The following is a 14545-nucleotide window of genomic DNA, read 5'->3' as shown; positions in this document are numbered from 1 at the left end:
TGATCACCTTGACTCATTTAAAGGAGCAGGAAGGCTAAAGTTTATTTACACAGTGAATTCTGTGTAAGAAAAGGGACTGAGGTTAAGTAACGCTTAACTGAATCATTCAATGGCTTACAATGATACTTTAAGTAACACAACCTGACAATCTGTTTTAATCTAAAAGATGCACTTATTCACATATTTACCTCTGCACACACCTACTGAGATAAGGACAGACAATGAGCCTCGCCTATTCTCTCCACTACATTTGACATGCAACAACAGGAACTGAGTAAAGTGAGCAGGTGTCAAACCGCTATATATCACGTCCATCTTGCAGCCTGTGATTTATATTATGCGGATGGCAGTGACCTTGTGAGGAAAGCTTTAACTAACAGCCCTTCAGGGGAGGCTCTTACAGGTGCATTGTCTGTGGTAGCAAACACAACCAATGTGGTTAAGCCAAAGGCTGGCAGACACTCTCAATGCTCTGAGGACTCATTGACTGCTGAGGGAGAAAGACTCTCAGCTTCAATTTCAGCCAAGATGGGAATCCTGGACTCAATTAATGAGTAGAAAATGGTTGAAGGTGAGAGGTGATCAATCTCATGTGCAACGGAGCACAAGAAAGCTGCAAGCTGGGAGGTCTCGCTTCTTGCAGTGAATGACTTGAAACACTTAAACGTGAGTAATTCATTGAAGATAGTAGGAAGGTCAAGGACTTCTCTGCTGTGTTTTAATGTTTAAAGAGCAGCATGGCTGCAACAGTGTTTTTAATACTGAGGAAACCATTATGCAACATAATGCTTTCTCATCTTGTTTGCCAGTTTAAACACCCCCCCCTCTAGTGGTTTTGGAACACAGCAATCATCCCATCATTAATTAAGAGAGACACTCCTTGAGCACTCTTGGATAATCTCTGCGGTAATTAACAGCACCAGCTCTTTGCCCAGTTCTCACCAGGGTTTCGGGACTTCTTACTGTGGTAGACCTCTATCGCTTCAAACCTATCAGGACTGGAGCTAGCGGGCTGCTGCTGTTGCTGCTGTGTTTGGTGGGCGACTGGGTGATAAGTGGCTGCCTTGCCTCGTAACAAGTTCTGTGATCTCAGATAGGGCTATCAGTAAACACAGCACAGAACAGCACAGTGCTGTTTAGCACCCCATACTGTGGCTGAGGTTCACAGGGACGAGCCAGCCAGCCTCCGTGACACTTAACAGCTTCATGAAAACATCAATTAGTCCACCCGCTCAGCCAGAACTCTAAATCAGAACATTAGCCACAGATAAGTCAATGCAGCTTTCTCTATCGCCTGCAAAGACGAGGAACAATGCAGAGATTTCCCATTGTTAAAAGACAAACACATTCGCTGCTTCACTGTGATGTGCGTAGTTGTCAAAAACTCTTTCACTGATTTAACAAAGACTTAGACTAAATGTTTAGTGCCTGGGTGACTCAAAATGATGGGGCTTGATACTAGCCAGCTGCCATGGGCACAGCTATGGGTCAGCATTATATTGACTGTGAAATAATTGTGTAGAACTACAAATATAAATTTATACAAAGCACAAGTTTGATATTAAGCCTATAAAGGTCTAACACCATAAATTAACATAAGCCCTCTAAAACAACACTGCTGTTAATTGAATGAAGCATTAATGATTTCTTTTGCAACATAGGGCTGACGGTGCAGCTTTACATTTTAATTCCTCTAATCAAATCTGTCTTGTAAAGCAATTAAGGCAACTCCGAGGTAAACAAGGACTTGAGGTCATCGACCGCAATTAAAAGCTTAGTTCGTGTGCAAAGGTCCAATTGATCATGTTCTCTGACCACAGCAGTCATCTACCAACCATTCCCCTAATCACCCAGGAACTCATTCGGCAGGAAGTCAACCCTGTCATCACACAATGGAATCCCAATACTAAGCAGGGGCTGCAGACAGGAGCACTAAAACAAGGGTAGAACAGTGAAAACAGCCACGATCGTGTCAAAATTTACAGTTACAGACAAAACTGTAAGCCCTCTCATGAAAATGCCATTCTTTTTTTTAAATATTTTCCACATAACAGTTTAACAGTGCAAAGAAATTTAAACACATTTCCAAACATACTAGTTTTTATTATGACTTCTTCCATTTTTAGGCATTACCAATCCTTTTTCTCAAGTCTAAACTTCTTTCACTTTCGCCATGTTGCTTTCACAAGCGCTAAGGCAAAATGTTTCCATGTGTGTTCTGCAAGATATGAATCCTCACTATTAAATGCAAATTAAATGGTTACAGGGTCACCCAGTTAAAGCATATGCTACAAAGTAGTATTACATTAACAGGCTAAACAAAGAGGTCAGTTCTTAAGGGGGGGCTAATAATACTGACCCTGGTATTTTTTTGGTTTACCTAAGAAAAAAAGTTATTCTCTGCGAATAAAAGAAAGCACAGCTTTATCAAGGGAAATACTATGGTAAAAGTGTTACATTTTCTTTGCTCTATTAAATAGCACTTGGGAAATATTTAAAAAGGAATGACACTGGCTGCTGTCTGTAACTGTTCTACGTTTGTCCTTGCCTGACAAAAGAAGTTAGAAAAAGAATGATGTTTTCCAATTTGTGTTTTTATTTTTTCTTAAATGTAATTTTTCAGGACCTCTGAACTGTGGTTCTGCTGTACAGTTCATTAAGACCGGCTCATATTTCAGCATCCCCCTGTGAGCCGCATGCTTTGGACACACTGAACTTTCCACCGAACAAGCCACCAGAGTCCCCCTGACCTTCAAAAACAATATCTCCCCCCCTTACCGATTTAAAATGGCACTAGGCAGCTGTGAACATCCCCGCGGGCAAAATCTTAGCTTTTATTCTGTGTTGTAGTAAACTGAGAGCATTAGATGGATGGTGAAACCCATAGGTCTCTAAAACATGAGTATATGTTATCTTGGTCAGGTTGCTTTGAACATGCAGGGACTGTTTGTAGTAAAGGAACACTAGAAAAACTCTCTTAATTGTTGGTCCTTAAGATTAATGTGACAGTTGTGGGAAGCAAAAAAATCCATATGTTACTGATTAAACAGTTAATACAGATGGTAGCCCCTCTACACAGCTATCCGCACATCCCAGGCGAGATGGATGGAAGTGATTAATAACCGTTTACTAAGTGAGGAGGCTGTTAACTTATTCCTTTCCTTTCATACCATTCAATATCAATTAGAGATTGTCAGTGTTTAGGAGGCATCTGGAGTGTTGATAATGATCCCCTCTACTTACACTGGCCAGGAGGCACAAAGTGAGCAGGGTAAGTGCAACAGGTAATTTTTTTAAAAAAGGTAAATATACTTTTCGAGGTTGTAAATTATCTATGCATCTGTAAAGGTTTGTTAACTGTAAAGAAGTATATTTTTCAAAAAGGATACAGATGGGCTGGGGCCAAATGCTTCTTTTTGCACCACATTCCATCTACATTAGGAAACAGTTGGGTGTCACTGCTAGAAGAAACAGAGACTAAATAAATGCAGTCAAGCGTTCTGGGATGTGCAAAAGGTGTCACACTGACCCAGGCTAATGGTTACTCTATTGAAAATCCCAGCATGTTACAGGCTGCACAGCAGCAGGCAGTCACACCATCGCTCATGTTTGGTTAAAAAAATAAATAAAATTCAGGGCTCACTGGACAAGAAGGTGACTACAGTTGAGTGGCAACAGCCGCAACAAGGCCAGAGCTGAGGGCAGGAGGCAGAGCCTCGACGCACCAGCCAGCTGCTACCCTGACATCCCAACGCACCACGTCCTCACTCGGGGCTACACAGATGACTGCAGGTGCAATCCACGGGGATGTGAGTAATGGTCAGGAGTGGAAGCACGGACTTATGTCTATGGTGTGTTCAGTATCAGTGGTTTTAGGCAAAATGGCTCCAGAGATCCAGGGACACAAATAATGATCAAACTAAGTTAAATATATGACTATACAGGAAAATATTTTCAAGGCAGAGTCACTAAAAAAATAGATGACTTTCTTGGCTGCAGACAATCATTACCCTACAGTTGTTCTGAGTGGCAGACACTATTTAACACTACAAGCAGCTTACAATATGTCTGGAATGGGACTAAATCTTAACGGGATAATACATTCTCTCGTCCTTGAAAAGCAGCTCTTCCAGAAATACCCCAACAAACAATCTATAACTCAAACTGACTTTCTGTAACACACTGGGATGTGTACTTGGTTCTCTGCACGACATACAAAGATGCATGAGTAGAGAGAAAAGTAAAAGAACAGGGCCAACGGTCAAGATTAATGACCCAATGGACAAAGTAGGCCATGGCTTAATTGCATTTTTAGAATTTAGCCGAAACATCCAAGCATTAATAACCAAGTACCCTGATTCTAAATGTTACACAAGGTTATTAACTTGTTTCTGTTTCTTGCAATATTCACACAAACACAGACTTATTTCGTATTGGTAGATTACTGGCACCATCTGATCAAGGTTTTGAAAAGCCTTGTAATTTTTTTTTGCACCTGACAGCAAACTGCTCAAAAAAAAAAAAAACAACCAAAGCCACCACTTCACTACTTTGAATGATTAGCCTGTGCTGTAAAGAGCCCTGCAAACGGACACCACCAATCAATTATATACAGCTGGGGGAGGGTGAGACGATGAAGAGTGAAAGGGACAGCTAAAACCCCTGTGTTATTTAGCCAGCCAGATAGTGGACAGTGCATGGACGCTGCTGTGTTTGTGTGTTGTTTATGCAGGGCATTGCGCGGGTGTGTGGGGGTGGCTGGATTGCCATGATTCAGTGGTGTTGTGATTTTAACAGCGGGCCCAGGACGGGCGGTTTATTTTCATCCGTCGCCCTGTGAGTGACGGTCCAATCAAGCTTGGGACGGGGTGTCAAGCCTGTCAGGTTGAGGAATGAGAGGAGATGAGAATCAAAGACACAGAGCAGGACCGAACCATGATGGACGGACCTGAGCACAGCAGCCACACAGATGAGGGCAGGAGAGGGAGATGAAAGAAATGGGGAGAGACACAGATAAAATGGAAATATGTGCTGGTAAGAAGACGAGGCAAAAAATGGCTCTGAGAGAGCAAAGGAAACGCAGATGATGAAACAGAAAGAAAGATAACTAAAAAAAAAAATCAAAATCTTATACATATCAGCGTTAATGTTTCTTATTCTTACCCAGCCAACGCATGAGTGAGGTGAGAATCTGAAGATATTTGGTCTTCTGGGCACTGAAGAAGGTGAAAGGTCCCAACAACACAGTGAACACACTCTGCAAAAACAAAGAAACAAAGAAATCAATTGACACTTAAGTATCATAATCAGGGCTAAAAAGAAGTCACAATCTTATAAAGAACAGCCTTTGAGTGAGAATCTTAACTCACTGACCAAAGAAATGAGCTGGGCAATAAAATGAAATATCACAAACCAATGCACTGTAAAATGCTGTAACTGTCAGAGCTGATCAGTGACTAAGTTTGAGATGAATACAATAAACAGTTGCAGAACACACACTTGGAGACACTTCTGTTGTTTCTGAGGTTGTTTATATACATTTACTTCTGTGAGTTAGCATTCAAATCAATCTGCTGACTGAAAATATATTTGATAATCTATTAAATGTTCTTTTTCCTAGACACAGAATATGTACAGCTCCTAAATGTTTTGTTCTATAAATCTGTACAGGCATTTTTGACCACAATATATTCTGACATTGGCGTAGATGCATCAGTCCCTAAGTGCTGAGAAAAATCCCATCAGTAACAAAGGTGAAGGAACGAAGAGGTGGACCAATCCATTGTACACCAAAATTTTAAAATCCTCTCAGACCACAACTCTGATTGCCTATCAGATACTTTCTTTATCAAGAGCTGCAATCAGACGCAGTGGCTCAGCTACTGTAGCTCCAATTCCATCAGCTCCCTTTCATTCCTCCTTCCTTCTGTCCCCATTCCCTGACACTCCGAGGTCTGACTGCACTGTTTGAGTGGCATGTGATCTCAGAGGCAGTCACTTGTGTGCCATTTCATCTGAAGAGCAGGCTGCAGGGTTTCAAAGAGGGACGTCACCCTCCCATTAACATGCATATGGACTGACAATGATATACACACCTATGTGAGGACACATATTAAAGCTTCAGTTTGATATTGAATGTGAAGAATAAAGCAGAGCGTTTTAACATTCAAACTATCTGTAATTATCAGAGACAAAATGCATATAACATTTAAAAAAAAATTAGAAATGATGTTCAATCACAATCGATTGATCTAATTGTTAATTAGATTGTGTTATTTGTAGTAAGTGTCAAACAGCAACTTTACAGAGCATGTCCTAAGTTTGAACTAGTGAATGAAGGAACAAGGGAACAATTTGGACACAGTACCAGTCCAAAAAGTGGACAAATGGACAGCTGGTCTATCGAGTTTCAAAAAGAACAAAGAAAAAACACAACAGCCTTTAATTCTGCTGAATAATGACAAAGTCTATATGTCTATATATTAAAGTATTACCAGCTGTCCTCTTGGCAAAGTGCAGTCTAAGCTCAAGCCGTGCCAAAGCATAAATCTGCAACAGCCATTGGAGGTAATGAATGAACCATTATGAAGAGAGATGTGTCTGAAGAAATAAGTGAAATTAATGGCAGCTGGCTGACAGACAGCAGTATATTAGCTCTGAATGTTTCAGCGTGGTCGGCGCTTCTCCAGAACCTTTGCTTTTAGGTAAAAGATCACTTTGTAATCTACAGCATGGCATGAACCTGGGTGTAACTCTTCCAAACATATCAGTCATGCTTAATGAAAATCGCTGATGTGACACATTTGACTGCTGCACATAATGACTAGCAAGGCACAAACAAGTCAAATTTATTGTATTTGATTCTTAGTGTGGTTCCCCTGAGGACACAAAATGCTATGCTAGTTAAAGCTGCAGTTATACATAAAGAGAGGCAGATTCAGCTAGTTTTATACAAAAATACCACAACTGAGAATTCATGAATTTGCTCGCCAAATATCCTCCATTTTCATGTTCATGCCTAAAACCTTTTTATGCTTGGAGAAAATGCCTGTCACGAATGTCATGTGTAAAACACTGGAAGGTAAGATACTCCATTAACTACACAATGGAGATAAACTCTACATTATAAGATGCGTACTACCACAGATATATTCTTCTGATTCATACACACACATCCCTGTAAGGTTAATGATGTCTCTAGAGAGCAGTAATGACTGTGACACAAAGCTGCCTTAGATTCTGTATGTTTTGCCTCTGTTGAGAGGCACAGCTGTGCCAGCTAGGCAAATAAAGCTGAGAAAGAGAGATGCATATAACTAGAATTTCATAACCTAGACAGATTGAATGTGGCTTGGTTCCGTTGCATTTATTCATTTAATACTTTGTTCAGGCTGTTCAAGCAATTTCATCTCACTCGTTGTTTGTAAGGCCAACATACAGATTTTGTCTGCAGTTCTGCTTCTTCCCCTTGGAAACTGCTTACATATCATGCTCACTTTAATAAATGTTGCAATAACCAAAAACAAATTCTGTCGGGAAAAAGTGGCATGAATCAATTTTGTCTAGGTGCTCCCCACTCTTTAACTCGACACCCCTTCCACTTTCCCTCCTCTTTGGAAAGCGGTTAGGTTTTGCTGCTCCACAGCGGCACACTCATCAACTATGAGCATTTCAGGTTTGACAACAAAGACATTCTTAAAAATCGGCCATTTCTCCTCTGGTGAGACAACACTTTTCACCAACAGCCACCTGGCTGGCTGCAATCACACACTTCAGTGAAACGCAATAAACGCTAAGTCTGAGATGAGAAACTGCAAAGGTGACCAAGGCCAGGATGAATACAAACTCCGAGATCTGTCCTATTACCTGTCTTTGGAGGGCGCAGACTGTTGAGACTGTCAGCTTGATCATTATGTTTACAAAAAAAGAAGAAATATTCAGATTTTTTTCTGAACTACTACGACACAAACTTCCACACTTGTTCGGGTAAGAGGGTTGCAGCCTAATACACCATGCATTTTACTTTCACACAAACATCATACTATACATTCCTTACCACAGCTATGTTGCCACTCATCATTGCAGCACCAATATCTTATTACAGACCATGGCTCAAATCATGGCAAGGCTCAGTGGACACCATCATTTTTTTCATCATTACGTCAAAGCCTGAGGGTCAAACAACCTGCTACCTCCTGTTCTCTAAACCAATTTCTATTTTCCACCTCCTCACATAGCAGCCTTAAGAGTCAATTTAGAGCTCAGACATACCACAAATTGAACAGATCTTAAACTTGGCAGCATGTGAATGTTGAGCATGTTGATCTAGAAACAAAGCTTTGCATTGGGGGCATCATTTCTACTGTCATATTTTATTTTATTTTATTTTAATTTCCTTAATTTAACCAGATTATAACAAAAGTCATTTGCCTTTCCTATAGAACAGGTCTATATCTTGTTATTTTAATACATTGGCCTTATGTTATTTATCTAATTTACAATGGCAGGTCATTTCTGTCTTCACGGTCTCTACATGGTCATGGGTTTACACTTCTCTGCTCTCTCTACACACACACACAGTCACTCACTGCACTAAGTTGAGGTAGCAGTCGCACTGCCAGACCTACAAAATGTATGAGCTGATAGAAAAATCTGTTCACTTACCTAACTCTAGAGGGTATAGTTCTGCCAGTCACTATACATGGCTGGCATAGAGTTACTAAGACAAATTATTAACAGTAAATGAATAATAGTTTTTGGAAAATTTCCCATGACACACTTGATGATCTCCACACTGGTTGGGAAACACTGCAGCAAAAATTAAAAAAAAAAAAAAAAAAGCACTTACTTTTAAAACTTTTATACACAATATGGAACACTATGTTATGCTGGGAACAAAGTTATAATTTGGAAGCAAGAGATTAATGGGGCTTAGATATGGTGAATGAGCCCAATAACGGTGAAAACCCGCCACCCACTGGCACACCACGCCATAGCTGTCAATCACTTTCAAAGTCTATAAAACCCAGTGTTTTGGATTTGTATGGTTGACAGAGTGCAGCGACTATGGAAAGGCATTTAATTGGCATTAGATTGCGTCACTCAGAGCTCTTGAGCAATTCCACTGGTCTGCTTAATCACCACATATGTGAGCGTTTCTCTTGAGCCGCGTGTTGCATCGGCTCTTCATCCATCACAGTTGGGCTACATAAGTCAAACCCTGACCATACACCCCATTTAAGTAATTAATCAACATACTGTATTTTTCTGTTCTGCTCTGTAGGATCAGCCAAACTCCCATAGCACAGATGTCACAGTAACTAAATTTATACCCAAGAGACCCATATGAGCAATATGATTCTGACTGCCGTGCTGTCAGGCAGGCGGTGGACAACTGTGAAAATTTTGGCTGACGTTCCATTGGATGCAAAGAGGGTTAATGGTAAAACACCCAGAGGATGAGCAGTGATCACATTAGAGAGAAAGTCGAGAGATGAAAATCATAAGTGCCCCAGTGGTTCCATGTGGTGGTCCAGCCTGGACACCAATAATCCACCCCACAATCAAACAGAGAAAGAAGGATTATGATTCCAATCCCCACAGTCCCAAGCTCCCAGCCCATTTGTGTCTGATGTTAATCTTTATTCTAAACAGATTTCAAACAGAAAATGCTGCTACCATTAACTCACTGTCATTATTATTGTGTCAATGATGAGATTTGTAATATTTCATTATAAACTATTTTTATAATAGTTAACTATTTTTCTTATTAAATTCTTAAATTAATTTAATAAACATTTGCCAGTAGTTTGGATCTCTGTGAGGGACTGGGACTGGGACTCTGGGACTCTCTTCAGTGACCACAACCATATCCATAGTGATGATTGGCCAAGTTCACTTCTTTAATACCAAAAATACCAACATGACCAATCAGAGTGAGACATTCAACAGTATTTCTAAAACATTATTTCGCCCCAGGATAAAACTAGACCCTAAACCTCAGTCATCCTCTGGCCTAATCAATCTGTTGAGCCAAATGAGATCTCATAACATCTCATTTCACTCTTCAGTCATCAAACCAAAGAGCAGTTAGCATGATACTTGAAAGGCAGTAACATGCTGTAACATTACCACTTTTGTTAAGATATAAAACCCGCATAAATGTCAGCTTTAAGAACTATCAATATATAGCTGCAATGCAGGCAGCTCTACACTCGCTGAAATATATCTGCGCTGCCTCCTCTCCAGCAGAACAGCTGCAAAACTGCAATAATTTAAGACCTCTACAACTGCATGCATCATTTAACTTTAATTAAGACCTTGAATTGAGACCTTGAATGTGTAAAGAACAAATCTAAGACCTTTTTTTTCAACCTGGCAGTTGAACGAAAACTGAGACATTGCTCACATTCCCTATTCGATTAACCACCAGTTTGGTTTCCTCTTCATATGGAATAACTGAAATTAATCAACAGAAAAATGATTCAGTTATTCAATATACATGTAAATATCGTGTGGCCCAGCAACATAACTTGTATGTTGATGGCTACACAAAAAGGGCTAAAAAAGACAAATTACTTATTTCCTAATAATATTTCATCTTAATGAGGCAAAACAAAATAAAATGCTCTATGACTGAATGAAACACCAATTCGACTGCATCATATCCAGAGCGCAACAGAATATTAGATATTATGGGGTAATTCATTGCTTTGATTTTGACATGTATGATAAAAGACTTGGAGGGTAACCTGACCGTAGTGGTATGGAATAGAAATAGCATAAAATAGGCCATAAAGGCCCAGGAGATATGTACAAACCCTTATGATAGCAATAACAAGTCAACTGATTCACTGAACACACAGGCAGCAGGGAGGAATGGGAAGTAAGATGTTCAGAACATGGTTGTGGGGTGTAGGTGTGGTGAGCAGATGCAGATGATAAAGAGGGGAGCCTAGGAGGCAACGCTCTGCAGTTAAAACCATCCTGGAACTATATGTTGTCAGGATGAATGAGAGGCTCCTTTCAGGATCATTAATCACTGCGGAACATTTTCATCAAGCAGATACAATTAACAAAATAATGAATAAAAATCAACCAGCAACAACAATGGAAGAAAGCAGGAAGAAAATAAAGAAATCAAAATGTGGAGCCACTTTACAAACATAAATGCTGGTTTTTTCCTTCTGCAAATTGGCTGTTTTTGCTGTATTTCTTTTCAGGGTCTGCTGCAATCTTACAATGAGCCTCTGACTGGGTACCATTTCAAAGGGCTGACAGAGCATCAAAATGAGGGACAAGTGTGGTCCTGGCAGACTGGACGACATGATTTGCTGACTCAGAGCAGAGTGTAGAACAAAGCAGTAGATCTGACTATTACCGAACATTGCCAAAAATCTAATTTTATATATACATTACAATTGACATCTTATGCTAATGTCTGTGTGTGTGTGTGTGCATGTGTGCGCTTGCGCACATTTTCTGTGTTTTGTGAGACAGGCATAAAGACTGAATATAACTGAGTGCTTATCTGCTGGCAGCAGAAGTCTCTCCATCCATCTCTTATGTGACCATCTCTGTCAGCTATAGATGCAGCTTTCAACCTTCTGGGTCTTTGGGTCACTATTAAGCTTCATAAATTCAACTTTTACAAAGACACACACCCACACAATGAAACTCACCAACACATACACATATCCAAAACAAACTTTTGATATGGTACACTAAGGAGTACCATCAGTATGCGTATAATATAGCATTATGTAAAGTAACTCATTATTCACAGAACATTGGTTCTTCTAACATTTTTAGTATATTTATTATTATGAGACAGGAAAATAGGTATATTTCTGTTATAGAATGTGCTGCTGCTGTCTGAGCTGAAATAATAATAGGTTTAGCTGCTGATTAGCCTTAAGTGTAAGTGCAATGACTGAATCACACATTCCCTCATTAGTATTTCTCCTCACAGAATCCTATTCTAGTCATTCAGGATTCTGAATCATTTAGTCTGTAATAACCTGATTAAACTTGTTAAGTGCAGCCAAGTGTCGCATTTGTAAATCAATGCGCCAGATTAGTATTATTATCACCAACATTGCTGTCAAATTTGTTAGCACATATGAGGTTTCTTACTGGCATTTAATCTTATTAACAAACAAAAACAAAGCAATACAACAGGGAGTAGAGAAGATGTGTTTTCATATCAACAATCCATTAAAACGTTGAAACACAACAATAGTTGCTGGTCCATGCAAGCATTAAGTGGATTTACAGTAGCAGGCACAGCATGAAAATAACCTACCAGCTACACTACGTGACCAGATTTGTTATATCACACAGACTATAGCAACTACAAATAAAAACCCTACAAAGCTATTGTGTGGGTCTGAAGACTTCTGTGCCACTATGATTAAACAATGGACTGTAATGAGAAGAGGGACAACAACTCACAAAAAAGCAGAGGTGTAAGAGGTACAGAGTGAGGACAGGGATGCATGTTTCCTGTGACAGCACCCTCATTATGCATCACTAAATAAAGTTAAGAGAAAAACAAACACCATTATTCATTATAGAGTGAGGCAATCTTATTATTTCTCTGCAGTGCTACAAAAATTATATATATGTATATGAGCTGGCTGAACCTTTTATGGCAGAACGCATGTGAAAATGATAATCACACATAGGTCATCTGCTGTGTGGTTTAGCTGATGATTATGAGGCTCCATTTCTATGATTTTATAACAACAAAAGATCTTTTCAGAAAATGAAAAAAAAGCTGATATACAGCCACAGTCAAACTTTAGGGTTTTAGGTTATGCTACTGTTGTCTCTACAGATCCAGTACATTAGTCATACATATTAACAATTGACACAGCCAATAATTATATATTATATACTCATGATTACAAATCTGTTTAATAATATGTGTACCAAACTCAACTGTCTGTCTGGCTGTATTAAACCCATACTCAAGACATTTATTGCTTTGCAAATAACATAACAGTCACTGCTTAAAGCAAAGACTGATGAGCGTCCATTTAGTGCAGACTTTATGTTTTAAGCAAGATGCTGTTTCCAAGACATTTGTTGGCTACTCAAAAAAATGAACACCCCGTACAGTACCAAGGTAAAAAAAACAAGCAACAGCACAGGGTGAAGATTTGTAACAGACTCAGGACATATCTAGGGGGAAATGAGAAATGATAATTTGCCTTTGCTTTAATAGGACAATGACTATTTTACTCTGCCTATCATCCAAGCTCATAAAAATGAAACAGAGAAGAGGAAGAGGAGAGAGAGGGTAAGAGGTGATACAGGACATTATACTCCCAAATGAAGCTAGTTATTGAAAGGAAGAAAGCCTTATGTCGATAAGCAATACGGCAACACTTAACTAAGAAAGACCACGATTGGGTATTACATTTAAGGCGAGGCATGATGGGTCAGTGAACAGCACTTAAGCAGATGCTCCCCACGGAGTAACTACAGAGCTACATGACCTAACAACCCAATCAATTCAGAAAGACAGTGAGCTGAACTGCTGCTAAAGCAGCAAGCTACAGCATACCAACCCACAAACATGCTGCAGGACACGTAATGAGCTCAAGGTTATACCAGGTTTCACAGCAGACAGCTATTGTTAACCTGTCTGCATTTTAAATGTGGCTACTGTATGTTTCATGGAAATCACACTCATTTGCCTTCAGCGAACGAGAGCATTACATCACTCTGAAACGTCCTTGTACCAGATAACCAGTTCTACATTCCTCGCATGTAGATTTGTGTCGTCTTTTTGCCCTTCCTTATTCCAAAAAAGAAAAAGAAAAACAGAGCAGAGTGCCTTGAGAACGCAGTTAAGGAGGACATATCAGGGCGCTGACTTTATCTTACCGTCTCAGGATGCTATTGCCTTCCTAAAAAGGCACAAGTTCCTCAAGTTTAAGAAGAAAGTCCTAGCCCCTGTATGTGGGATGATTCAACACAGAAACAGCCTGTGTTACCTGGTTATCATTACAAACGTTGTTTAAATGTAATGAATTACTTATGATGGGACAAATCAACAAAACACCAATCTGTTGTTGTCCTTTGCCAACGTTCCCTTTTGTAACGTTATGGCTCTATAACAACATCACACCACTCCATCATTAGTCACATGTCTGTAAACATGTCATTTTCAGGCATTTATGGGAACAAATGATGCTGTCATTTTTCTTGGGGCCACACACCAGCACACACCTGGTGATGCCCTTGAACATGATAAAAGCATGATGTGTTCACAGTACACTTTATCTTGTATAAGCAAACCCCTACAATGAATCATTCAGTTTATCAGGCTGCAACAAAATTACCTGCATAACTAGCTCAATCTAAAGAAAAAGACAATCCAAAGGCCTATCAGTTCTTCTTCCATGACCTCTGTTTTTCCTTGACAACCGCTCCCCTCATCTCTAGTCTCTACAAGTGTATTCAAACGACAACAATATCATACATCTTCTTTCCATCCTGATCCGCTGCTCTGATACAGTGTCCTGCTGTTGTGAGG

At 39.7% G+C, this 14545-nt stretch overlaps 1 protein-coding gene across 3 annotated transcripts in view; it reads right to left on the bottom strand.

Annotated features, from left to right (window-relative positions):
- Window positions 1-14545, bottom strand: part of tmem104 (transmembrane protein 104) — a 49157-nt gene that overhangs the window by 19004 nt on the left and 15608 nt on the right. For all 3 annotated transcript variants that reach the window (XR_003671115.1, XR_003671114.1, XM_028412615.1), the window contains exon 9: window positions 5164-5257. Coding sequence is in view for 1 of the 3 variants with exons in the window: in XM_028412615.1 (XP_028268416.1) it covers window positions 5164-5257 (94 nt within the window). In the remaining 2 variants the exon portion in view is untranslated. The remainder of the gene's footprint in view (window positions 1-5163; window positions 5258-14545) is intronic.

The sequence above is a fragment of the Parambassis ranga genome, chromosome 8, assembly GCF_900634625.1.
Source record: "Parambassis ranga chromosome 8, fParRan2.1, whole genome shotgun sequence".
Lineage (NCBI taxonomy): Eukaryota > Metazoa > Chordata > Actinopteri > Ambassidae > Parambassis > Parambassis ranga.
This window is presented reverse-complemented; position numbering and strand designations above follow the sequence as displayed.